General features: G+C 47.8%; 1 protein-coding gene and 1 long non-coding RNA gene across 2 annotated transcripts; one reads left to right on the top strand and one right to left on the bottom strand.

Moving 5' to 3' along the window:
- Positions 1–9970: 9970 nt before the first annotated feature.
- Positions 9971–15347, top strand: CALHM1 (calcium homeostasis modulator 1). Its single transcript, XM_039547553.1, has 2 exons — positions 9971–10519; positions 14880–15347. The coding sequence occupies exons 1-2, from the start codon at positions 9971–9973 to the stop codon at positions 15345–15347; spliced, it is 1017 nt and encodes a 338-aa protein (XP_039403487.1).
- Positions 15348–15564: 217 nt separating this feature from the next.
- LOC120408937 lies at positions 15565–24216 on the bottom strand. Its single transcript, XR_005601018.1, has 3 exons — positions 23604–24216; positions 16107–16303; positions 15565–15688 (listed from the first exon to the last, which is right to left on the bottom strand). It is a non-coding gene; the product is annotated as an uncharacterized LOC120408937 (long non-coding RNA).
- Positions 24217–24818: the final 602 nt, after the last annotated feature.

Genomic DNA, 24818 nt, shown 5'->3' with positions numbered 1-24818 from the left:
TTTCTAGCGTCTCTTTGTAATTTCTCTGGTTGTTTGTAATAAAAAAAATGTGCCTCTAATTTTGGTCTTTTCTTCTTTCACAAATCCCGCTTTCCTATAGCCCCAGCCTCCCCGATCTTAGAATCCCTTCTCAATGCCCCACTAGGGCCGCCCAGAGTGGGGGCAAGTGGAGCAATTTGCCCCAGGCCCCGGGCCCTGCAGGGGCCCCACGAGCCCTGGCCTAGCGGTGGAGGGCCCTTCAGTGCTGCCGAAGACACAGAGCAACTGAAGGGCCCCCCGCCACCGAAATGCCGCCGAAGACCTGGACCGCCGCCGGGTAAGTACAAATCCCACAGCTCCCTCGCTTTGCCCCAGGCCCCCTGAATCCTCTGGGCGGCCCTGTGCCCCACTCCTTCCGAGCTGGCCCAAGTGTTTTGCTTTATTTCCTTGTTTGTGCAGCAACATCATTGCCAATACCAGGGAATTTCTGGGGAAGCATGCATGTTAATTACCTGCTGCTTCACAGCAGAAGGGAGGGAGTAGAAAGGGCCCAGTGTAGAGTTTTATTTTGGGGCCTACAATCACTCAGCACTATACTACATGGAAGGGAATGATGCATTCCTCAGTTTCCTACTCATCAAGGAGGGGATATAGAGCAGTGGTCCCCAACCTTTTCCTCTGGCGGGCACCAGAGGAAGGACCACTGCAGCGGTGGAGCACCCGCCGAAATGCCGCTGAAATTCGGCAGCGTTTTGGCAGGTGCTCTCCCGGGGGCCAGGACACGGGCGCATTAAGATGCTCCTGCGGGCACCATGGCACCCGGGGGCACCGCATTGGGGACCCCGATATAGAGGGAAGAACAGCAAACTCGTGCCTGCAGTGTATATGATCACAATACAGCCTGTGCCATGGTACACTGTAATAAAGGGGATATGTCCTATATCTGACCAGCCAGACTCTCTTCAGATGATCATATCTGGCATGGCAGAAGAGCTGAAGATAACAATGGTCCCAAACAGAACAAAATACAAGACCTACTTTGGACCTCATCTCCCTGTAGCACACTCCGTTCAAGTTCTGCCTGCTCTCAGAGGAGAACAAGGAGGAAGAAAGGAAAAGAAGAGAGAAAGAGATTAAGAACCCACTGACCTTACCAGCCCCTGGATGGGATGAGAGACGCAAGAAATGGCTCCATCGGACCCTGCAGTCTTCAGAGGTAGAATTCCCCCTGGAAATGGCTGAGGTATCACATCCTAAGTAATTCATCTCAGGGAAACTCTTTATGGAACATCTTTGAATAGGCTCTTATAGCTTTGGCAAATCTGCATTACACCACAGGGAACATCAGAGCACGTGGCATCACAACATTCCCCTCCTCCTCCCCACCCCCAGTATGGTCTTTTTCTTATTTTAATAACAAAACCAGCTGAATTGCTGACCATTCACGGAACCAACCACCCCTGACTGCAAAGCTGGCTGGAGAACATCACCAAGGCCTCATTATTAATATCTGCATATGTCGGTGTAGTGGAGTCAGCAGTCCCTTCCATAACTGTATTATCCGGGCCAGAATTTAGGGAGATCCCGAGTGGTAACACAAAGCAACACTAGCAGCAGTCAGTCAATCTGGAAGCTAGAGAGAACCATAGGGTTTATCTGTCCAGCAGCCCCATTAAAGAATCCCCTTTCTATTCATCGCCTGCCAAGTCCTGCCTCTTCCCTACCATTTGGGACACTGCAATAAAGGTGCCCATCCCTGTAGCTTTCCCCACCTTTAAAAAGGGGGTAGTAATTATGTAGCTCACAGGTGTGTTGGGAGGAGTAATTCAGTAATCCCTGTAGACGAGCAATACAAGCCCCTCAGACCAAGGTCCTGTGGAAAGACAGAATACCATGATCATTGAAAAACATACATTTCCCCAGTCCCTGACCTTTTGAAATACACATTTCAACACTTCTGTTTGTTTGTTCTCTCACATCAACCTTTTAAAGGCCAAATATTCTTGGAATATATTTTTTAAACAATACAATTATTTATAAACAGGGCTGCCTCTACTAATCCGCTCCCCTGGCTCCCAGCTGGGCTCAGGATCAGTTAATAATAAACTAGTCCTCACTTGGGGTAGAGATTTCCCATCTTAATGAGACATCTCTCTGGGCCCCTTTTGTAAATAACTGATGTATACATAAAAAAACAGGAGTACTTGTGGCACCTTAAAGACTAACAAATTTATTTAAGCAAGGTGCCACAAGTACTCCTGTTTTTTTTGCAGATACAGACTAACACGGCTGCTACTCTGAAACCTGATGTATACATGTTCATTTCAACACAGAAGGGTGTATTGAACAGACCAAATTTCCCTCATGTTGCGTTGGGGTTAGGGGGAGTTTCTAATTTTCTTTTAATAGAGAGAAAGAGCAAGAAATCAGAGACTGAGCATCTGACGTGTCATGTTCACGACTCTCTAGTCAAATTGGTTACTGTATTTCCCTAAGTGGGCTCAGACCAGTAGATTGGCTCTGTTTACCAGGCTACTTTGCATGCTGATTTTCATGGTCTCGTGTTTTAAACTATTCTAGAATGACAGAAAGATATAAATGCAAAGGGGAGGAAAGGATTTTATGGTGGTTTATAGAAAGGGCAGAGTCAATCACTGATTTTTCAGCTCAGTGACCAACCTGAAAAATCTGGAAAAAATAATCATTTTGGGTCAACCTGAAAAAAAAGTTATTCATTTTGTTTCATTTTCAGGTGTCTTTTACCCCTTTTAAAAATAAATTGAGCTGAATTTCAAAACAAAAATGGTCTGAAACAAAACATTACATTTTGAAACTGTCAAAACAAAATGTTTAGACATTTTGAGGGGGGAAATATCCATTTTTTGGGGCTGAAAATACAGTACTCACTGAATTCAACCTGAGTTTGCAAATAGTTTTGGTTAACTTGAAACTGTATTTTTTGGTGAATTGTCTGAAAAATTTTGCCCAGCTCTATTTATGTACAAGACTGGGAGTCGGGAGACCTGGATTGTCATCTCCCCTCTATGTGACTCAGCTTCTTCACCTGTAAAAGGGGGACTGGAGTTAAAGTCTCACTGCCCCCCAAGTGTGTTGTGATGCTTAATTCATTGATGTGAGCAAAGTGCTCTGGGATCCTCAGATGACAAAAGCTGGAAAAATGCAAGGTTGTTACAAAGGGAATTTCCTCCAGTTCTTGACCCTTGGGCTTCTGTTCATATTGGAACCATTTGAAGGTTTTCACGTCCACCCTTTCTAGATGCCGTATTGTCACGTTAACGATGTAACAATCAGAACACTTTGAGAAGTAGACTTGACATAGCTTTAATAAACAGATAGTCTAGTACATTGTGTAATAATAATGATACTTAGCAGGTGCTAAAGGGATCTTCCTTCATTGCTGATGGCCACTGGCTCTCTTTCAAGCACCAGATCAAGTTCAAATGTCTCATCCTCACCTTCAAAGCCATGCAGGACTCCCATTCCACCTCAGAACTTGCCTCCTTTGCTCCAACAATAATAGCTTCACTGCTCCCTTACTTTCCTTCTCACCCTCCTGTCAAATCAAGACAGTGAACTTGCTGCATTGTTGGTGTCTCCTTCTATTTGCTCTCCTTGCACATTCCAACAAGCATGTTTTTTTTGTCCACAGAAACTGTTGCAAACACTCATGTGGCTATTCATTCCTCCAGCCATCTTGAAATCTCTTTGTGAGTCAAGGAATCATCCAATCAAAGAACAGAAAAAACATCATGTGAGCTAGGGGACCACCAACCACAATAGGTAAAATTCACCCCTGTGAAGAGGGTGAACGTGAGGGCTCAACATTACTGAAGTCCCACTAAAGCCTGAAGCCCTGGCCTAGGGACTGCGAGTTGTGCATCATTCGGGATTTACGCTGGTCCTCTGCAGTGCACAGGGATGAATTGCTCCCGCCACGCACTACCATGAAGCAACAGTCATGGGAAATGTTTCACAAGCCATCTATAGACTGAAAATACAGGTGCATAAAACATCTATCCTGTGACTGTAAATAAGAGACAAGCTAATTAAAAACAAACCAGTGGTTGGGGTGTGGATAATTTGCAGGTGTGGAATAAGTTTTTCCCTGTGAACGGTTTACCCAGCTCTAGGAAGTTGTTGCGCCAAACTCATTAGCAAACTAGGGTCCTGGAAGTATGATACCAACTTTGTCTTAAACTCCAAAGCATTTTGTGTTAGTGGTCAGCTGGCAGGATCTCTGCACAAAAGCCCTAGACTATAGCACAAAGCCCCAAGAAAAGAAAGATCAAGACACTGGCTCATAGAGGGCTTTATTCTGAATCCTGCTGAGCAGCCATTGACTTCAAAGTGTCACAGGTGCTCAGTAGTCAGATCCTCCACCCACTTTTAATGTAAGGCAAAGCTTTCCTGGAGTGATCAAACAGCCCTCTGCAAATATTGGGAGGTTTTTACTAGTTGTTCATTCAGGCTTTGATGTGAACTGCCCTTCATGTCGCCAGAAAAGTCCCACACCAGGTGAGCAGAGGAGCCAGGGAGCTCTTAACCAGCACTGGAATTTGCTTTGCAAAGTTTCTTTATCACAAGCTGCCTCACCTATATTCATGCAGCCAAAACTCCATTCCTGTTTGATGAGACCATGCAATTAGCTACAGAGCAGGAGTCAGAGACAGAATTAAGGCTTCCCGATGAATACCAAAGTGCACAGTACTCAGCGTCCATTGAACAGATCCACAGTGCACAGCATCTCAGGAGGGACATACTGTTATCACCAGTCTGTTGGAGGCTAAATGGTGAGAGCCAGTAGTGCTGTCTAATCCTCACACCAGCAATGTCCCTCTGCCATGTTCACTGGCCAAACTGGACAGTCTCTGCCTAAAAGAATAAATGGACACAAATCAGACGTCCAGAATTATAACATTCAAAAACCAGTTGGAGAACACTTCAACCTCCCTGGTCACTCAATTACAGATCTCAAAGTCACAATTCTCCAACAAAAAAAAACTTCAAAAACAGACTCCAACGAGAAACTGCAGAACTGGAATTAATTTGCAAACTTGACACCATTAAATTAGGCTTGAATAAAGACTGGGAGTGGATGGGTCATTACACAAAGTAAAACCTATTTCCCCATGCTAATTTTTCCCCCTACTTGTACTCACACCTTCTTGTCAACTGTTGGAAATGGGACATCTTGACTATCACTAGAAAAGTTTTTTTTCTCCTGTTGATAATAGCCCACCTTAACTGATTACTCCCGTTATAGTCAGTATGGCAACACCCATTTTTTCATGTCCTCTGTGTATATATATTTTCCTACTGTATTTTCCACTGCATGCATCTGATGAAGTGGGTTTTAGCCCATGAAAGCTTATGCTCAAATAAATTTGTTAGTCTCTAAAGTGCCACAAGTACTCCTCATTCTTTTTGCTGATGCAGACTAACATGGCTACCACTGTGAGACTCTGGGTTGCGTTCCTGACTCGGTGATGACCCTGCTGCGAGATCTTGGGCAAACCACTTATTCTCTGTCTGTGCCTATTTATGCACCCATATGGCCCACCCTTACTACAATAGCTGTGCACCTCACAATCTTTAATGTATCCATCCTCACAATGTTCCTGTAAGGTAGGGAGGTGCTATTATCTCCCCCTACAGATGAAGCACAAAGATTAAGAAATTTACCTAAGATCACACAGAAAGTCTGTGGTGGACAGGGGTGGCTCCAGGCACCAGTGCACCAAGCACGTGCCGGGGCGGAAAGGCGTGGGGGGCGGCCTGCCGGTCGCCGTGAGGGCAGCAGTCAGGCTGCCTTCAGCGGCATGCCTGCGGGAGGTCCACCGGTCCTGCAGCTTCGGCGGCAATTCGGCGGTGGGGACACCAATGGTGCAGCACTGGCAGACCTCCCACATGCATGCTGCCGAATCCGCGTTACCAGTGGACCGCCCCCAGGCGTGCCGCCGAAAGCCGCCTGACTGCCATGCTTGGGGTGGCAAAAAACATAGAGCTGCCCCGGGTGGTGGAAAAGGAAATTGAACCTAGGTCTTCCAAGTCTCAAGCTAGCGCCCTAACCACTGGACTATACTTTAGTCTCTCAAACTGCCTCAGTTTTCCCATCTATAAAATGGGGACAGTACCACACAATTATCTTCTAGGTGGCAAGGAAGCTTAACTAATGTCTGTGTATTGCTTTGAGAACTTGGATAAAATGTCCAAGAGAAGGGCAACTATTTAACAAGAAAACCAAGCTCATTTTGATTCATACTGCAGGAAATAAACAGGCCTGTACCAGCTGCAGCTGTCATGCTTCACTAACATCTGTCTGCAGTTCTGAACAGTTTGGAGGGATCTGTCTTATTCATTCTGCGCTGTCTGTCAAATACATGCAGAGCCTCAGCTTCCGGTTTCACTCTTCCCATAGGAAAGCCCCAGTGCTTTGAAGGTTAAGAGTGATCTGATAAATTGATTTGTGCATTGGTGTAGGGGAGAGGATGCAAGTATACTGGCAAAGTTAAGGTGGGTTGGGGAAGTCCCCCACACATCTCAAAGGCCAACACAGAAAAGGCTTGGAAACCTCATCTACAATTGTGACGGTGCGTAGGGTACGTGTTGCTGCACACCGCAGTGAAAGGCAGGCTGCATCCACACTGCATGGTGTGTTGCTACACATGTCAGTGAAAGGCTCTGGCAAAGACAAGGAGCTGCTGGAGCCTATCCCTGCTGGTAAATGGAGACTTTCACTGTGGCTCGGAAAGGTTCCGGAAGTGGGAAGGCAGCGGTGTAGATATGGGAGGCATTGCGTGAGCATGTAGACAGCCGTATAGGTATATACCCTAGGGGTTCTGGCATGTCTGTATTCTATTCACCTATGCAATGCCTCAGTGTCTACAATGCCAGTTTCACCCATGCTATCTGGGTGTGCCATGTCCGTACACTGCACAAAAATGAGTCTCCAAACTACCAGTGTGAGGCTGGTCCCCATTTTGTACATGGGGAAATGGAGGTACAGAGAGATGAAGTGTCTTATGGGAGATCACACTGCAAATCTGGGGCTGCGGGGCACCTCCAGGAACAGAACCCAGCACTCCTGACTCTGACCACTGGGTTTCAACCAACATCTCGCTCTAATCTGTAACTCAGAGTCTTGTGGAAGCCAGGAAATAATTAACAAGGATTTGAAGGGATCTTAATGCATGTTAGTTAGTTAGCATGAGTTAGGCTAGCTGTGACCCTAATGACGTGAGATTTGTAGAAGCAAGATAATGTAAGACAGAGTGAACGGTGTGAAAGTTATTACGACCTTGCAATTCAGATAACCAAATATGCAGTCTTTTTTTTTTTTTTTCAAAGAGACAAATAGAATAAGAAAGATGAAAAAAAAAAATATTTTTGTTTTTTTTTTTTTTGTATTATTATATTTAATTGTCTGTAAGGTATAAAAAAAGCTTGCTGTAATTGTTTACCAGTGAGAGACCAGTTGAGACTGGGGACTGTGTGTGTCCTATGGCACTCTCTCTCCTCTCCTTCCTTTAATTTTAAAATAATATAATATTTTTTTTTGCTTTGCCCAAAAAAAAAAAAAACAGTTTTTTTTCTCCGACAGTCTCCATCCCTAAAAGCCAGGGATACTACTACTTACTTACTGTACAAACTCTCATCCACCCATGGCTGTGGTGGCCTTTGTGGATTAGTGTTTGTAAAGTGCTTAGCAATCCTTAGGTGCACGGCCCTGTAAGAGTCCAAAATATGACAAGTGTCCCATGTTAGGATATAGATATTCAGGCCTGTCTGCAAAGACCTATACTTTAAGAATTTACTTGTATTCTTATCACTTAGCTAGTAACAGAGGTATAAAAGAAAAAATCAAAATCACTGTCTGCCGGTGTAAGGGCCTTCTCTTACTGTGACAGTCTGAGGCCTGGTTCATAGGCTAAGGCCTTCAGCTAAGCAGCAAAGGCAGCCATAAACTGGGAAGTGTATGGTCACATCCTCACATTCCAAACTAGTCACATTGAAATAAGGTGCTACTGGGCTGTTAGGAATACAATCCTGTCCTGATATTCCTGTCACCTCCAGAGAAAGGGAAGAACCTAGAAGATGTGAAAGGAAATTTAGTTTGATAGCATCCTGTCTGGCAAGAACTCACTTATCAATAGCTGGGATGTGAAATCCTCATTTCTGTATAGTTCTATCACTGTAGTCTCCACTTCCCTATTGTTTGTCTGTATAACCTCTGTCTGGTTCTGTGATTGTTTCTGTCTGCTGTATAAGTAATTTTGTTGGGTGTAAACCAATTAAGGTGGTGGGATATAATTGATTAAATAACCATGTTACAATATGTTAGGATTGGTTAGTTAAATTTCAGTAAAATGATTGGTTAAGGTATAACTAAGCAGAAGGGGAATGGGAACAGGGACTGGGGGTGGGAGAATTGGGATCATGTTTTGCTAAGGGGGGGAATGGGAACAGGAAATGGGAACAGGAACAGGAACAGGGACACAGACAAGGCTCTGTGGTGTCAGAGCTGGTAAGGGAGACACTGAGGAAGGAAACTGGAATCATGCTTGCTGGAAGTTCACCCCAATAAACATCTAATTGTTTGCACCTTCGGACTTTGGGTATTGTTGCTCCCTGCAGGGCCGGCTCCAGACCCCAGCACGCCAAGCGCGCGCTTGGGGCGGCATTTTGCCGGCAGGGCAGCAGGCGGCTCCGGCGGACCTTCCGCAGTCATGCCTGCGGGAGGTCCACCGGAGCTGCGGAACCAGTGGACCTCCCACAGGCATGACTGCGGAGGGTTCGCTGGTCCCGCGGCTCGGGTGGACCTCCCGCAGGTGTGCCTGCGGATGCTCCACCGGAGCCGCGGGACCAGCGGAACCTCCGCAGGTACGTCTGCAAGAGGTCCCCCGGAGACGCGGGACCGGCGACCGCCAGAGCGCGCCCCGCGGCGCGGCGCCCTGCTTGGGGCGGCGGGATTCCTAGAGCCACCCCTGGCTCCCTGTTCATGCGAGAAGGACCAGGGAAGTGAGAGGGTGAAGGAATAAGCCCCCTAACATCCCATTGTAAGTCTGGTTGAAAGTGAGAGTTCTCTTCTGTGGAGCAGAGGGGAGAATAGGACAACAGATCTATACTGAATTGATGTATCACACCCTAGAGCATGGGCAACTTTACCCCGCCTCACTCTAGAATTGCCTTAACCTTCCAACCCCACCCAGAACACAAGAGAGTGCGGCATCATCACTAGTTCCCAAAGAAGTGAAAGGGGGAAGGTAAGCTGATAAAGCTATGAACCACTCCAATTGTTTTGATAGCCTCAATACAATTCCCCTCGCAGAGAGAGAGAGAGAGAGAGAGAGATGTGCCAGCCATCCTGATTTTTGCATTAGTGCCCTCTCATCCTTGTGGGAGACAATCCTACGGAAGTGGATCATGTGTTTTCACCTGCTAACCAATTATCTGTGGGAGGAGCATTCAGCTACCCTGTAGCATTTGCAAACAAGTTCACAGAGTCCAGCCAACTCCCTTTCCTGCCGAGAACCTAGATTGCTGTCTGGACTATATAAATATAACAACAGCTCCCCCAACAAATACAAGGGCTCAATGACCAAAGAACTGGAGAAATGAGGACACTGAGAAGAACAGAGAAGGCAGATTTACCAAGCCGCGAACTAGCCGAGATTCATGGACAATACACTCTTAGAAGAGGGGAAATAAACAAGGGATTTTTGCAAACAACGTTTATTTAATAAGCTAAAGAAAGGGGTGAGTTTGTTTGCTTTAAATATTGTGGAGGGGGAAGGGGGCATTTTTCCAGGTAATTGAATAATTCAACATGAAGTAAGAAAGAGATCATTGCAAATGAGCCACAGGTCTTGAAGGAAGGGAGTAAAGACTCCCAAGGAGAAAGAATAAAGCAAGAGGAACAAGACCTTGGTCTTGGTTCAGGAAAGGGGGCAGGTAAAGGCTGTCTGTGAAGATGGATAAGTTCCGAATGATCTTCCAGTTCCTCCAGTCCAATCAGGAATCTTTCATGAATGGCATCTGTGGGATCATGGCCCTGGCCAGCGCCCAGATGTACTCCGCCTTCGATTTCAACTGCCCCTGCCTGCCGACTTACAACTTGGCGTATGGCCTGGGCATCCTGTTCGTGCCCCCCTTGGTCTTGTTCCTCCTGGGCTTTGTGATGAACAACAATGTGTCTGTGCTGGCAGAGGAGTGGAAGAGGCCCACGGGCATGAGGCAGAAGGACCCGGCTGTCCTGCGCTACATGTTCTGCTCCATGGCCCAGCGGGCCATGATCGCACCCGCTGTCTGGATCTCCGTGACCCTGCTGGATGGGAAGTGCTTCATGTGCGCATTCAGCACCTCGGTGCCAGTGGAGAAGCTGGGGAACGGGAGCTACACGGGCCTGGCGGAGAAGGAGATGAGGAGGATACTGGCCCGCATCCCCTGCAAAGAGATCTACAACGGGCAGGAGCTTTTGGCCAGGGAGGTGGCGGTGAGATACCTGCGCTGCATCTCACAGGTAAGAGCCGGGGGACTTACGCTACATGGACTTGGTCCTACCTGGATGGGAGACTTTCCAGAAGAAGCCCACGGTTGCTGCAGGAAGTAGTGTTGGTACCTCAGCAGGGGATGTTCTTTCTACGGGGTCCACTGTGTGTGTGTCTGAGCATGGTTCCAGGGGCGGCTGTCTTTTGGATGGCATGTAAATCTGAGGCCTTGCCTCATTATGACCATTAACTCTCCCAGGTCAGTTTTTTTTGGAAGACTAGGGCTGTCAGCCTCAGTGTCCCCTCGTGTGGGTGGTTAGACTGTGCCTTCCTAAATCCCCTCCTGATGTGTCAGTTGGATTCAGCTTTCACAGTCACTGCCTGTCCTAAATTCTTGGGTAGTGTTGCTGTGCACCATTAAATGGGCAGCCATGTTCCATTCCAGAACTGGCTGCATTTCCATGGCAGGCAAGTGATCCATACAAATCCAGGGCTAAATTCAGCCCATGGCATACTTGGGCAATGCCCCCTAAAGTCAATAAGAGTTATACCTGCCCACATGAGAGCCGAATTTGTCCAGCTGCCTATTCTGACCAAAGGACCCTACCGCTACAAGATATTCTTTTATCAAAGGAGTCTGGGACCACATGGCATGGTTGTCAGAGAGCAGAAATACAGGACATTGGCCTTCAGTGAACTGTGAACCAGGGAAAGGAAGATTTTTTTTCGAAGGGCGGCAATTTCTGGTGAGACATTTCTCCCACACAAGCTGGCCTGGGGAGTGAGGACCAAGTGGTGGGTTCTGATCTCAGGTCCCTCAATGTGGAAGCACTGGGCGGCTGGAATCATGATAATTTGGTCACACTTTAGATAGTGGTTCCATTTATAAAGGGTTACTAAATGATTAATAGCTGTTTTAATAAATGGCTAATCAGTAGATTGCTAGAGTCAAACAAGTCACAGGTTGCTTATTAGCATGGCTTATCTGACCATTTATAATGATCTGCATATAAACAGTTTCAATTCTTCCTAAATGAAACCTTGATATTAAGTGACTGATCACTCCTAGTACAGCTTCCACCTGAGGATCTCAGAACACTTTGCCCATCCGAGTCTCAGCCCCACAGCAGGTCAGTACCATTATCCCCATTTTAAATACAGAAATTGAGGCACATAGAGGGGAAGTGACTTGGCCAAGACTACAAGGCAGAATCAGTGGCAGAGACAAGAACAGAACCCAGTCTCCAGACTGATTGGCAAACACTCTCCACCAGCTGGTGCCTCATTGCAAAAGAGACAGTACCTGAATATAGAACCGATGCACAAGCCCAACTTGGGAAGGCTGCGTTAGGCAAGTCCAGTTTGCCTTTCCTGGCACTGACAACTGGGGTCCAGCAGGTTGGCAGTGCACGAGAAAGCCTGGTCCTAATGCAGGCCAGAGGCCATCCCTCTCTATTGCCATCACTGGAATTTATGAATTAGACTGTACAGAGCCTGTCTGCTCCTGCTCATTGAGGCTAGATATTACTGAGGCTAACAGCTTAGCAAAAAGAGACAGTTGTCTGAATAAGGGCAGAATCTGCAGTTACACAGGTTGGATAACCAATTATAAGGACTATTGATCCTCACGCTTCAGGACACGCCATTAAATGGCACCGTATGAGCAGGTGTAGTAAGGACATATATGGCAATTATCAGAGACAGGGCATTGGACTAGATGCACCATTTGGGCTGGTACAATTGATGGTAATTGTCATGCAATGCAGAAGCAACAAAATGCAGCTGGAGAAGTAAAGGCACGTGCTTGTAGGTGTGGAAATAACTCTAATCTAAACCCAGGTACTGGGACAAGGTACAAATGGTCTCCTCATTTGCAATGTAAACATCCCCAAATGCCAAGTGACCCAGTGCTAAGCCAGCCGCATCAACAAAGCACTTTCCTGCTGCTGCTCTCAGCTTATTTGTTCCTCGTGGTTTAGAAAAGATGCAAATACCCTTGAGCTTTTCATTGGGAAATGTAAAGTCCACCCCGCAGTCTAAGCAAGATGATTTGCCTTGTTACTGGGGTTTAAGTTCTGGCTGCTCCACTTCATTTTATGTCTTAAATCTTTAGAGCAGCGATTCTCAAACTTTAGCAACCCGAGGATCCCCATTTAGATTTAAAAATTTTCACAGACTCCCAAGCCCCCTGCTCAGCTCCAGGCTCCGCCCCCACTCCACCCCTTCCCCCAAGGTCCCACCCCGCTTCTTTCCCCCCCCTCCCCCAAATGCACCCGATCCCCTCTTCTCCCCCTCCCTCCCAGCACCTCCTGCACGCTGCTGAACAGCTGTTCCGCAGCATGCAGGAGGCACTGTCAGGGAGGGGGAGGAGTTGGTCAGCAGGGCTGGGAGCCCTGGATATGACTTGCAGACCTCCTGGAGTAGGGTCTGCAGACCCAAGTTTGAAAAACCCTGCCTTAAAGCCTTTATTATTCCTCTGCTAGGAGACCAGCCCCTGGCAGATGATCCATTTTCAGGTAATGCTGTAATAAATTCATGTCAACTTCCAACTTAACAGTTGTTACTATATTGCTATGCCACACGCTGGGGGTAGAACTCCTGCTATCAAAAGAACAGGCTCCTACTAGTAGTGCAGAAGGACAATCTCCATTAGCTGCTAGCAGTATAGAGCCTATCACACACACACACACACACACACACACACACACACACACACACACACCCCTTTCTGATTTCACCAGTAGGAGGCAGTGGTACACATGCTTCCATACTGCTGTAATATAATGTATGGTTCGGTTCCTGTCTATAGTGTCAGTATAAATGCTGAGTGGTAGTACATTTCATAAAAGGGTATTTCCTGGTACGTAAAGGACTCCATTAGAAGGTGGGCATGGTGTCAATCTATCCTTGCATTCAGACTGGTTTTGTAGCCATTCAGAGACCAATATAATGCCCTGAGCAACTCCCGCTTGCTTTTCCTTGGCGGTAGAATCAGCAGCCAAGGCAGTGATAGTCACACGACCTGCAGTCTGGCACTCTTCCCATGCTATATGAATTGCAGACCTAAACAACATGGCGGCTGCATGCTCCCTTTGAAACCGTTAGTGTGTCATGTTAAAGATCCAGCTCCCAGTGCCTCCCTAGTAGAGTCTGTCATGTTAGAACAGGGCAGCGCAAACCCAGGACATTAAATACAAAAAACTCTGGTGGAAGTGTAGGAAGGGATTAATCTTTAAAGACTACGGCCTTTTAATCCCATCTCTCTGGTACAGGTCCTCCATCACCACAGCATCCAAGCGTGGATTGACTGAGCCAAACAGCAGCATCCTGCATGAGGCATCATCCACATTATCAGGAGGCAAACTGAGGCACAGAGAGATTAAGTATCTTGCACAAGGGGATTCTGTGGCAGAGCCATGAATTGACCCTTGCCCAAGGAACAGAGCAACCAAGCCTGGTCTAGCATCTAAATGACAAGACCATCCCTCCTCCAACATGTTTATTGATCTGTAGAGTCTGGAAAATACCAGCATTCTAACACAAGAGAAAAAAAACCTGTAGGACTTGAGATATGAGAGACTTTTGCTTAGAAATGCATTGCCGTACCCTATAGTGCTTTGGTGTTAGAGCAGGTGAGGGACCTGAAGTTACCTACAAAGCTTTTCTCCATCCCAGTCCTAGGAACTGCGGCATTTAACCCTTCATAGCATGAGAAGGAAGAGAGAGGTCCCTGGCCTCCCTCAGTCCCAGCGAGACCCCTCAGCAGCGTAGCAGTTTCACATCTGTGCTGCCAGCCGATACATTTTCATTGACATCTCTGGCAGAGGCTCTAGGATAGAAACAGGGATCCCCAGCACAGCAGGGAGGGTCAGCTCTCATTCCAACTCACCTGTTACCTTTCCTTTCCTATCACAGGCACCCTAAACAGGGGCAGACAGACACACACACTCAATCCCAAGGGGTACCCTTTTCCCCTCCAGATACTTCCAGTCCAGGAACGTTACAGATTTAGTTACTGAAGACAACTGGGGGGAAAAGGGTAGAGCCATTATCTAGAGAGGGTTGGCAGAGCTAAGGATCCGGTGAACCTTTCAAACAACAACATTTCCCCCCATAATTATGACCATGCTGGCCATATCAGCCCCTCACTTACCTTAAACACTGTCCCACTCACAGTTCTGTTTTCCATGTGGGCAAATAAAGCAATTCCTGTTGGTTACGGACTTTGCAGTATGTTTAAAACAAAAACCAGAGTCTTCATTAGAGAAGGGCCTGAACTGGTGGCATCTGAACAACCCTGCACGGTCAAGGACATGGTTTTGGTTGAGCCCAGACCCACCCTTGGTCTTTCTTGTTGTGACTAGTTTGGTTTCCCACCCTTTACCCCTGCAGGCTCTGGGCTGGTCCTTCGTGCTGCTGATGACCGTGCTGGCTTTCCTTGTCAGGGCCCTCCGGCCCTGCTTCACTCAAGCTGCCTTCCTGAAGAGCAAGTATTGGTCCCACTACATAGACATTGAGCGCAAGCTGTTCGACGAGACCTGCACAGAGCATGCCAAGACCTTCGCCAAGGTCTGCATCCAGCAGTTCTTTGAGGCCATGAATATGCACATGGGCCTGGGGCACACCCACTCCCCTGAGGCGGCTCCCTCAGAAGTAGGGGAAGAGAAAGAGAAGCTACTGGGCATTACAGACCAGGGGACTATGAACAAGCTCCTGAAGAGCTGGCACAAATGCAAGCCGCCTCTGTGCCTCCATCAGGAGGGGTTACAGAACGGGAATGGCTGGGTGGAGGAAAATCAGCATCGCAATCACATCAGTCTGCCCAAGAGGGAGATTGTCACCTACTATAGTAAAGTGTGAGGATGGGCTACAGGAACAGAGATCAGGCGTGGCCTTAGAGATGGCCACCTAGGGCTCCCTTTCCAAGGGGTCCCCCAGTAACATTGGGACCGTTATGGTCACTCCAGAGAGGCCAGTTCAGAGCACCTCTTCCCCACCTACCTGTCCATACTCCACGCAGCTGAGCAGAAACAAAAAGACACCCATTTGGAGGAGCAGGAGCTGCAGACAAGGGATGGGGTGGGCTGTTGAGCTGAGTAGGGAGACGGGAAAACGAGCACCAGGCTGGCATGACAATCAGGTTTGCAGGAAGGCCCAATGGCAGTGCAATTTCCCCCCTGGCACGCCTTGTATACTCCAGCCTACAGTTCATAGGGAGTTTGCCTCTGAGCTGAGCAATAGAGAATGCCCGCCCCCAGCATTTAGTTCTGCAGCCAGTAATTTCAATTTAGAGTCTAACTCCACCATGACAATGATTTCTTCTTACAAAGGGCACCTACTGAGGGCTTGTCTATACCGGGAGTTTAAACTGGGCTGAATGGAGTTAATGCAGTTTGAAAACGCTTGCATGCGCATGATGCAATTCATTGTAGTGCACCGACTTCACATTTATCACAGGACTCTGTAGTCCTCTTTCAAAGTGAACTAATTTTGCTGCGAAGCCAGTTAGTCCAGTCTATTGTTCAAGTACACTCAATGCCGACATGCACTACTTTGGCAGTCCTCCAACGGCTATCCCATGCTGCTTTGCGAGCAACCATTACTTACCTGTCTGCTTACCTGCATAGCCTCCCTAGCTCGGGGGCTGAGTTGACCGGACAGCTCCTCCTGTGTACGAGCTGGTGCACAACCAGATTTTGTCCTTTCACTCCTGGATTCCAGTTTATCACAATAGCTGCAATAACATTCCAGAAACCCAACAACACACCTCCAGCAGCCACTTGGAATGGTGCCGAGACCCTGGATCTCATCACCCTCTGCGGAAGACAAGGCACATTGCGGTCAGCCACCAGGACAAAGACCTTCTTGTGAACATTGCTAGTCAGATGTCTGTGAGGGGCCATGACTGGGACGCCAAACAGTGCCAAAGAAATAGCAAACAGCTCAAGAACACCAACATTAAAATGAGGAACAAACAGGGACAAAATATCCAATGAGGGACATGTAACCTGTCCAATTCTTGAAGAGCTGGATAGGATTTTACATAACCACACGACCCTGGCCACTTTCTTCCCCATCTTCCCTCCCTCCCTCCAAGCATGACCAGCGAGACTCATAGGAGGAGGAGCCCGGGGAAGAGATCTCCCTGAAAATCCGGGATCTCTTCAGGACTCAGGACCCTGATACCGCCCAGGTAGAAGGCAAGCCTGATTCCCACCCTGCAGCAACCAACCTCGATTCCTAGGCAGCAACCCAAACTGGGACTGATCCTACGCAGGGAACCTCGGCATGTAAGTCTTTTTAGAATAGTTATGTTCTAATTTATTATTATTATGCTACACTGCATTGCTAGTTTCTGTTCCAGGTGCCCCATGGCCACAGCCATTGTAGGCAGATGTGAGCTAAAAGCCTCTCTGAGGCCGAGGTCCCTGCCTCCTTCCTTTCCCTCCATTTCCCCCACTCCCATATACCTTTCCAAAATGGCAGCTACTCCAGCAGGGCAATCGGCCTCCATCTCATGCTAAAGCCCCGACTGCCAACTGTTTTCAGACCAATGCCATGACAGGCACATGCCCACGTACCCATTTTCCTTTTCCCTTACCTCAGCTGTCCTGCCTGGCAAACACCCTCCCCCGCCAACCTTGTGGCGCACCTCAAAATGGCAGCCGCCAGCATGGCACAGCCACAGCCTCTCTCCCACCCCAGATTGGAAGAAGGAGGGGAGGGATATCTCAGTGGTTTGAGCATTGGCCTGCTAAACCCAGGGTTGTGAGTTCAATCCTTGAGGGGACCACTTAGGGATCTGGGGTAAAAATCAGTATTTGGTCCTGCTAGTGAAGGCAGGGGGCTGGACTCAATGACCTTTTGAGGTCTCTTCCAGTTCTAGGAGATAGGTATATCTCCAATTAAAAAACATTCTTTTGTGAGAAATGCAGAAGTTTAGTGAGCCAGTGGCTACAGAAAAGGAAACTTGGTTAGTGTTCTCACGTTACATGAGGTTGACAGGAACACTGTATGCCCATAAAGCTAAAAAGGGCACAGCTCCCCCGTAACATGCATTCTTGCCAACCGGTAATGGCGAATGTTCAGGCAACAACTGCAGAGCGCTGTCACTTTCTGGCTGCACTTTCAACATCTCTGCGGGGGAGAGAAAGCAAATGATAAGGCTGAGAAATTGCTCCATTTTTGTTGGGAGATTATGAGAAACAGCGATCTGATCACTCCTTCCCCTGGCCCCTGTATAGCTCACAACTCCCTTCTACTCCTGCAACACATTGTGGGGTGGGGGGGAGGTTATCTTGGTGAATAACTTCACAGTATATCTCACTGGTCTGCTCTTGGTGGTTTTGAATAAGGCCATTCTCTGCCTCCTCGTCACCTGTCTCAGTGTAACATCATATAAGCACCTCCAAGGCAACAGCAAAACTGCCTTGAGCAGGAAACACAATTCCCATCCCCCCAATCAGAAACAAATTCCCAACCCCCCCCCCCACCTCCATGCATAGGTGCTGGGACTAGGGGTGCTGGGGGTGCAGCAGCACCCCCGGGTTTGAAGTGATTTTCATCATATTCAGGGTTTACAGTTTGGTTCAATAGCTTTCAGCACCCCCACTATAAAAATTGTTCCAGCACCTATAACTCCACAGCACTACAGCAAAGCTGAACGGCATACACTGCACAGACCAAAATCCCAAAGCACACGCCGCTTACCATCCCCGAGGTTCCCCAAGTGTGGGAAGGATCTCAGAGAGGTGAAGCCAGAAATGCATCCAAGAAAATGCTGTCGTGGCCTCCTCAGAACATGAATAACAACTGCTGGTCTTTTATTTATTTTTAATGCTCCCCAACAGCTGCAGCACCTGCACTGGCGAGCCCCTCCAGAACAGGGCCCTTCTCAACAGCTGAGTGGCTGGCAAAGCTGAAGGGGAGAAAACGGAAACCTGTGATTAAATGTTTGCAAACATCAGCGCCCCCAGAGAACTGAAACACACAGGGAGGTGGAGGCTGCATGTAAAGGCTGAGGGGGAATCCGACAAGGAGCTTTCTGAGGGAGATTGGTGCAGTAGCGAAGGACGGCGTGACAGTTGCCAGGAAAAGCCTTGTCATGGCCAAAGCCAGTATGAAAAAGAGATAGGGAGATGCCGAGATACCCTGTTGCAGCAGCACATGTCACTATCAACCAACACTCAGCCACGTTCTGCAGCCCTGAATACCACAGGGTACCTGGAACAACAACTCCTCCGCGCTGTACCTCAGCAGCACTGCTCCCTGAGCCATTTCCCTCCCAGATAGGGTGACCAGAGAACAAGTGTGAAAAATCGTGATGGTAGTGTGTGGGGGGGTAATTGGCACCTATATAAGACAAAGCCCCAAATATCAGGACTGTCCCTATAAAATTGGGACATCTGGTCACCCTACTCCCAGGCCTGAGCTCAGGGCACCGGGAACCCCTGCTTTTTTGAGCCCTCTATCGCCCCTAGTAACTTTGAGCCTCAGCCCTCAACCCCTGAAGTCCCATGAACCAGAAGAGGCAGAGTCAAGACGTATACTGGGTCCTTGTGTCATACTCTGCCCTGTTGTACTTTGCGGTTTTGTTTCACTGCTGGTTTAATGAAAGGCTTCTTTATAGTCAGCCAGATTGTTTTGTAATACATTGTTTCAGAATTAAAAGCCGTTGTTTCATTTTCGAGCGAAGGTTCGCTTCTGTTTCTTTATTTTATAAAAGCCTTTAAAATTCCATTCAGAAGGCGCCAACATTTGCAAGAGAAAATAATTAAGCTTGCACGAATTCATCGGGTTTTACAACCACACCAGGCGTCGCCGCAACATTGCACTTCCACAGCCCATAAACAACGCCGAACTGCGCAAAAAACGTCTAACCCCCGCCCTCCCTGGGTCCCGCTGCACAATTTCAGGTCTGAGACTCAAAATCAGAGCAATCCCTGATAAGATCGCCCCACCTGTTTGCATGTTGCATTGGATGCCTTTGCTGGCTGCTCAAACCGCTGAGCGAGTCTCTGCCCCTCGGCTTCCCACCCATCGCTGAGGCTGGCTCGATTACTCACAAATATTGGGGAAAAATACAACATGCAGCTATGTAATCTTTGGGGGGAGCGTGTTTGTTTGTTTGGATGCTGCTTCCAACAGAGTCCACAAACAGCGCCACCTTCCTTTCAAACAGCCAAACGCACACTCGGCTGCCATTCTGCAGCTGCTGAAGCAGGAGTTAAGCAGTTCCTCCCTCCTGTCCAAGCAGCCTGTGAATAGCTTCATTAAACAGGGAAGCAGGGGCGAAGCTGGGTCTCCTATGATAAACAGACCGACCCTCCACACCATGAATATCCAGAGTGATCCTGGGGGCAAACAGTCCTTCTTCCATTAAGGTAAAGAGAGCTCCGTTTTGAAAGATTCTAGCATCAGGAATCCTTCCAGACCAGCCTGTAAACCCAGCATGATGGTAGCACATGCTTGGAGCACCAGGGAGAAATACCCTGCTTCTGTTTATGAGTTCTGAACCCTGCTGAGGGCAGGGAAACAAATAATAATAGCCATAAGCCCCATCAGTTGTCCCAATACAGTTCAGGAACCCCGTGCGTGCAAAGCCATCAAAAACCTCCTGAGCACTAACAAGCTTTATAACCTGGTGCAATCGTACCAGGCATCACACACCTGCACGACAATAGCCCCAACGGTCAAGCTCCCCATTCAGAATTGGTTGGCTACGGACTGGGGGGATTCTGAACGGACAATGGTGACCTGCTTGTGCACAGGTCTAGGGTGCCGCATGTTGGTATGCTGCCGCTGTGGGGCAAGCTCAGCACATAGCTCCAAAAAGGCCACCTTCCACCCCCCTGCAATTCTCTCGCCACGGCTGGTCATCCCAGCTCTGCAGGACAATTCGTTCCCTCCAGTCGACGCTGGTTTCCCAGGCCCAGAAGTGGCACTGCTGCTGTGAAGCTGCTGCAGGAACCAGTCCTCTGTCACGGTAGATCTCCACCTTTTTTCATTTGCAGATACATACAACATTTCAAGTGGAGGTGTGGACCCCTTTGGAAATCTTAGACAGTCTGTGGCCTCCCAGGAGTTCACAGACAGACAGCAGGCTGAAAACCACTGCTCTATCAGCTGCTTGGTGTCTTCCTCTTCTGGGTCCTGGTTCCACCACCATTGAAAGAGCTGCTGCACCATCACCTGCTTGGTGGTGAAGCAGGCAAAGTCCAGTACCAATTCCTCAGGCTTTGAGCACTGACATACAGCCCAAGGGGCGTGTGTGTATTTGAGGCTGCCAGCATAGCAGCATGAAGCATGGCGGGGTCCCTCCTGACAGACAGCAGCATGGCCAGCCTACCCAGAAAGGAAGTATGGAAGGAGATGGATGAATCATGAGATTTTAAAAATATGTAAACTAGTCTGGCTTCGCTATGCATCCCACAATGCACAGCAAGTCAAATCCCAGAATGCACAGTGCTCAGCAGCGAAACCTAGGAGCATGGCATACCTTCGGAGAATGCTGCAAACTGAGGATGTGACAAACGGCCACCATGTGTACACAACGATGCACGCTGCCATCCTGTGTACACACCATTACTGCGGCTTGCGTACTGTGAATTACCCAACCAGGGCCGGCTTTAGGCCGATTCCCCCGAATCGGGCCCCGCGCCTAAGAGGGCCCCACGCCCTAAAGAAGAGTGCCTAACTTAGGTGCCTTTTTAATTTTTTTTACTCACCCAGCGGCGGTCCGGGTCTTCAGCGGCACTTCGGCAGCGGGGGGCCCTTCACTCGCTCCGGGTCTTTGGAGGCATTTTGGCGGTGGGGGGGTCCTTCACTTGCTCTGGGTCTTCAGCAGCAGGGGGGTCCTTCAGTGCTGCCGAAGACCCGGAGCGAGTGAAGGGCCCCCCGCCCCCGAAGTGCCGCCAAAGACCTGGATCGCCGCCAAGTATTCGAATTGGGCCCCGCAGTTCCTAAAGCTGGCCCTGTACCCGACATGCAACAAAAAGCTGCGGATTAACACCCCCGTGTAGACAAACCCTTAGGTTATGTCTGCACTACAGACCCTTCTGCGGATTAAACTTATGTTCGGTCAAGGGGAGCGAGTGACAAAAGTTTTACCCACAGAAGTGCCAGTGTAGACATAGCCCCAGGGGTGCTGGAACAGTTTGTATAGTGGGGGAGCTGAGAACCATTGAACCAAACTGTAAACCCTGAATATCATGGAAACCACTTCAAGCCAGGGGGTGCTGCACCCCTAGTTCCAGCACCTATGCATAGCCTTAGTTTCCAAGTGCACGAAACTGCTGGAGAACCAGTTTCATAGACACTAGAGGGCACCGTATGCCAGTGGAAACCCTTGTTTGGGTAGCCAGAAATAGCAAGCAGGGAGCAGTTTTTGTCCCTTGCTAAGGCTCCTGCTATAGGACATGGGCAAGACTTCCTTCCGTTTTATCGTATGCTATTTCAGAGCTAAGAAGAGCAAGAATCAGCTGAAGGATTTTGTGGGGCAGGCTGAAAGAATCTCTCATGCACTGACTAGGTGCTATTGTAAACAACCCGATGGAGATACAAGCTGCTCTGGAAAAGCACCTCTCTTGTTTTGAATCACAAGCCAGGGGAAAGCATCTAGTCTTCCCTACTAATCTCTTTAGATACTATTCAGACTGACCTCATGAGCCATAGGAGGTTTTAAAATAACCCTGATCAAAGCACCTCTGGATAGTGCAGTGTGCTCGCTAATGTGCACCACTGCCCTCTACTGACTGGAACAAAAAGATTGTGTGATTGTGTGTCATAAGCCCTATATTGCTAAGAGCTTGTGGAGATTCTCCTTTAAGTCTAGTGATCTGAATCTGTTTTTTCAGCAGGAAAACCTCTGCTGTAGCTGTGAAGCTCTGGGTGGCCATGGCATAGAACATAGTGACAGCCAGGAAACCCTTGTTGGCCATTCATTATTTTATTTTTTTTACAATCTGATTTACCTTGAGTTTTCACCTAGACTCCTCTCAGGCTTAAAAACTTCACACAAACTGGGTGTTCGTTCTAGAAGGAGCCACTGTTAAGTCAATCGTTTAGGCTCAAAATTTCAGGCTGTGTTTTTTTTTTGTTTTGTTGGGTTTTTTTTTTTTTTTTTTTAAAGAGAGATTTACAAACTCCGCTGTGAATAAGAGTTGGGGGTTACTTTTGTTCAACATCATGAAGACAGATACATGCAAGTAACCCCCTACAGAGTTGGAACTGCACACACAAGAAGCAGAGTGAAATGTAGACAGCAAAACCTATGACAAATAGCACCTCAAAGCTGCCTAAGAGCTTTGTCTTGTGTCTTTATACAACACTAAGAATAGGAGGAAGCCACATGACACAGCTGGATTCCAAATAACCATGTCTACTAACTAGATACAAACATACAAGGCCTAGATACAGATCTGCTCTGGCAGAGTATCGGTGGGTTCTGCAATAGAAGCCAACTAGCTGGTTCCCAAATTATTTAAAAGGATACAACCCAATTCCTATGCACTGCAATCTGGCTACCCAATTCCCAAACAAATTGATTGAAATTAGGCATCCAAATCCTCTAAATGGCTTTGAAAAGCTCAGCCTTGATTGCCAGAATTCACACCCTGATAACTGTGGTTTTCTTAGTAATGTACGAATGGAAAGTATTTGGGGAATATTTTTACCTCAGTCATGTCCCTTAAACCACATATCAAATTATCAATAGTCTGTTTCTCTTTCTCCCTCTCTCCTGCACCTGCTCTTTTTATACAACCCAGTTTTGGCCCAGCAGGAGCCAAGGTGATTGCAGTTAACATAAAGCTTAATTACTGGTTTGGGGTTGTTGTCCCTCCCTGCTCCCTGAAGTCAATACCAGTGAAATTCTAAGATCAAGACTATTAACGAAGTTATATCCAGGTTCATGATTAGTCAGGCTGACTCTGGGGAGAAAGGAACACATCACAGATTTAGTGTTAATATTCACACTCAGCAATTTAATCAAGGCACCTGTCCAGAAGTTAATAGGAACAAAGCTTGACTTACAACACAAAGGAGATCAAAAGATAAACATTGTTTCCAGTTTTATTTTTTTCTGTTCAGCACAGTTATGATCCACCAAAAACGAACCTTCTAACTAGTCTCAGAGCTGTTATTAACATGCAGACTCCTGGGCTGATCCATTAAGAGACCAAAGAGCAGGCTTCCATTTGCAGAGAGAAACCTCTTTGCCTTTTCCATTTACACTTCAGGATCAGAGCCTGACACCGAATCCCCTTTGTGACAAGGGGCTATCCAGCCCCGTTACAGCAGACAAAGAGACGAAGACGCAGCAGGGGGCAGCCTGGCCCTACAGACCAGAGCGCATGGAGAGCAGCATTTGGGTCACCAGGTGAGGCATTTCAAATTCTTGGATCAAGGCATCATTTTTAATTGCTTTTGGGAGGAGACCCCAACCAGACCTCAAACACCCCCTATTTCAGCAACCCTCCCACAAGCTAAGGAGCCGGTTGTCATGAAAGGGTGAGCCCTCAGTGATATCCCAGTGAAGACAAAGGCAGACAGATCCCAAGTTAACAGGTTCCTTGATCACAGCTCCCTAATCATTCTCCTAAGGCTCCTGCACACACAACCTAACCAGCTGCAACCTCATCCTCCAGAGGATCTTGTGCCTCCCAAGGCCTTTGAAGTTGAGACAAGCCTCAGACTTCACAGATGAGTCACTGACAAGGATCTGCTCAGCTCAGCTCAGCTTCAGCTATTTCTGTGCACTTCAATCAACTTCAGTCCGTTGATTGAAGAAGCCCAGGGCACGCTCCCTCTTAAGGGGCAATGCACAACACCCTGCAGTGATTGGCTGCATCGTTAATATAATTATAACATAAGCACTATTAACAAATAACAACATGCGATTCAATTTGGACGAGTGCAGCTGGGGAAAAGAATCGGATGCCCAGACACGCAGGGGGAGGGACACGCCTGGGAAGCAGTGATGGCCAGAAGAGGGTGCGAGTGATAGGGGATAGCAAATTAGGCATGAGTTTGCAATGGGATGTAGTAGCAGCAAGAGTCCAGTGAAATTTGGGCTGGCACATACAGAGCCATCGTGTAATGCAGCAGGGGCTACATCTGGAAGAGTGAATTAACTGCTGGCCACCAGAACGATACCGACAAACTGGAGGGAGTTCAACAAAATGCAGCTACAATTATAAGGGAGCTGAGGGCACCGGGGCTGGATCAAGGCCCAGGTATCACAGGCCCATGCCAAAGGCCCCAGCTCCTGATGAGATCAAAATCTCAGATTTCATTTTAAAAGAATTGTGTTTCTAACCCTCATAGACACAA

Source organism: Mauremys reevesii, linkage group 7 (genome assembly GCF_016161935.1).
Source record: "Mauremys reevesii isolate NIE-2019 linkage group 7, ASM1616193v1, whole genome shotgun sequence".
Taxonomy (NCBI): domain Eukaryota; kingdom Metazoa; phylum Chordata; order Testudines; family Geoemydidae; genus Mauremys; species Mauremys reevesii.
This window is presented reverse-complemented; position numbering and strand designations above follow the sequence as displayed.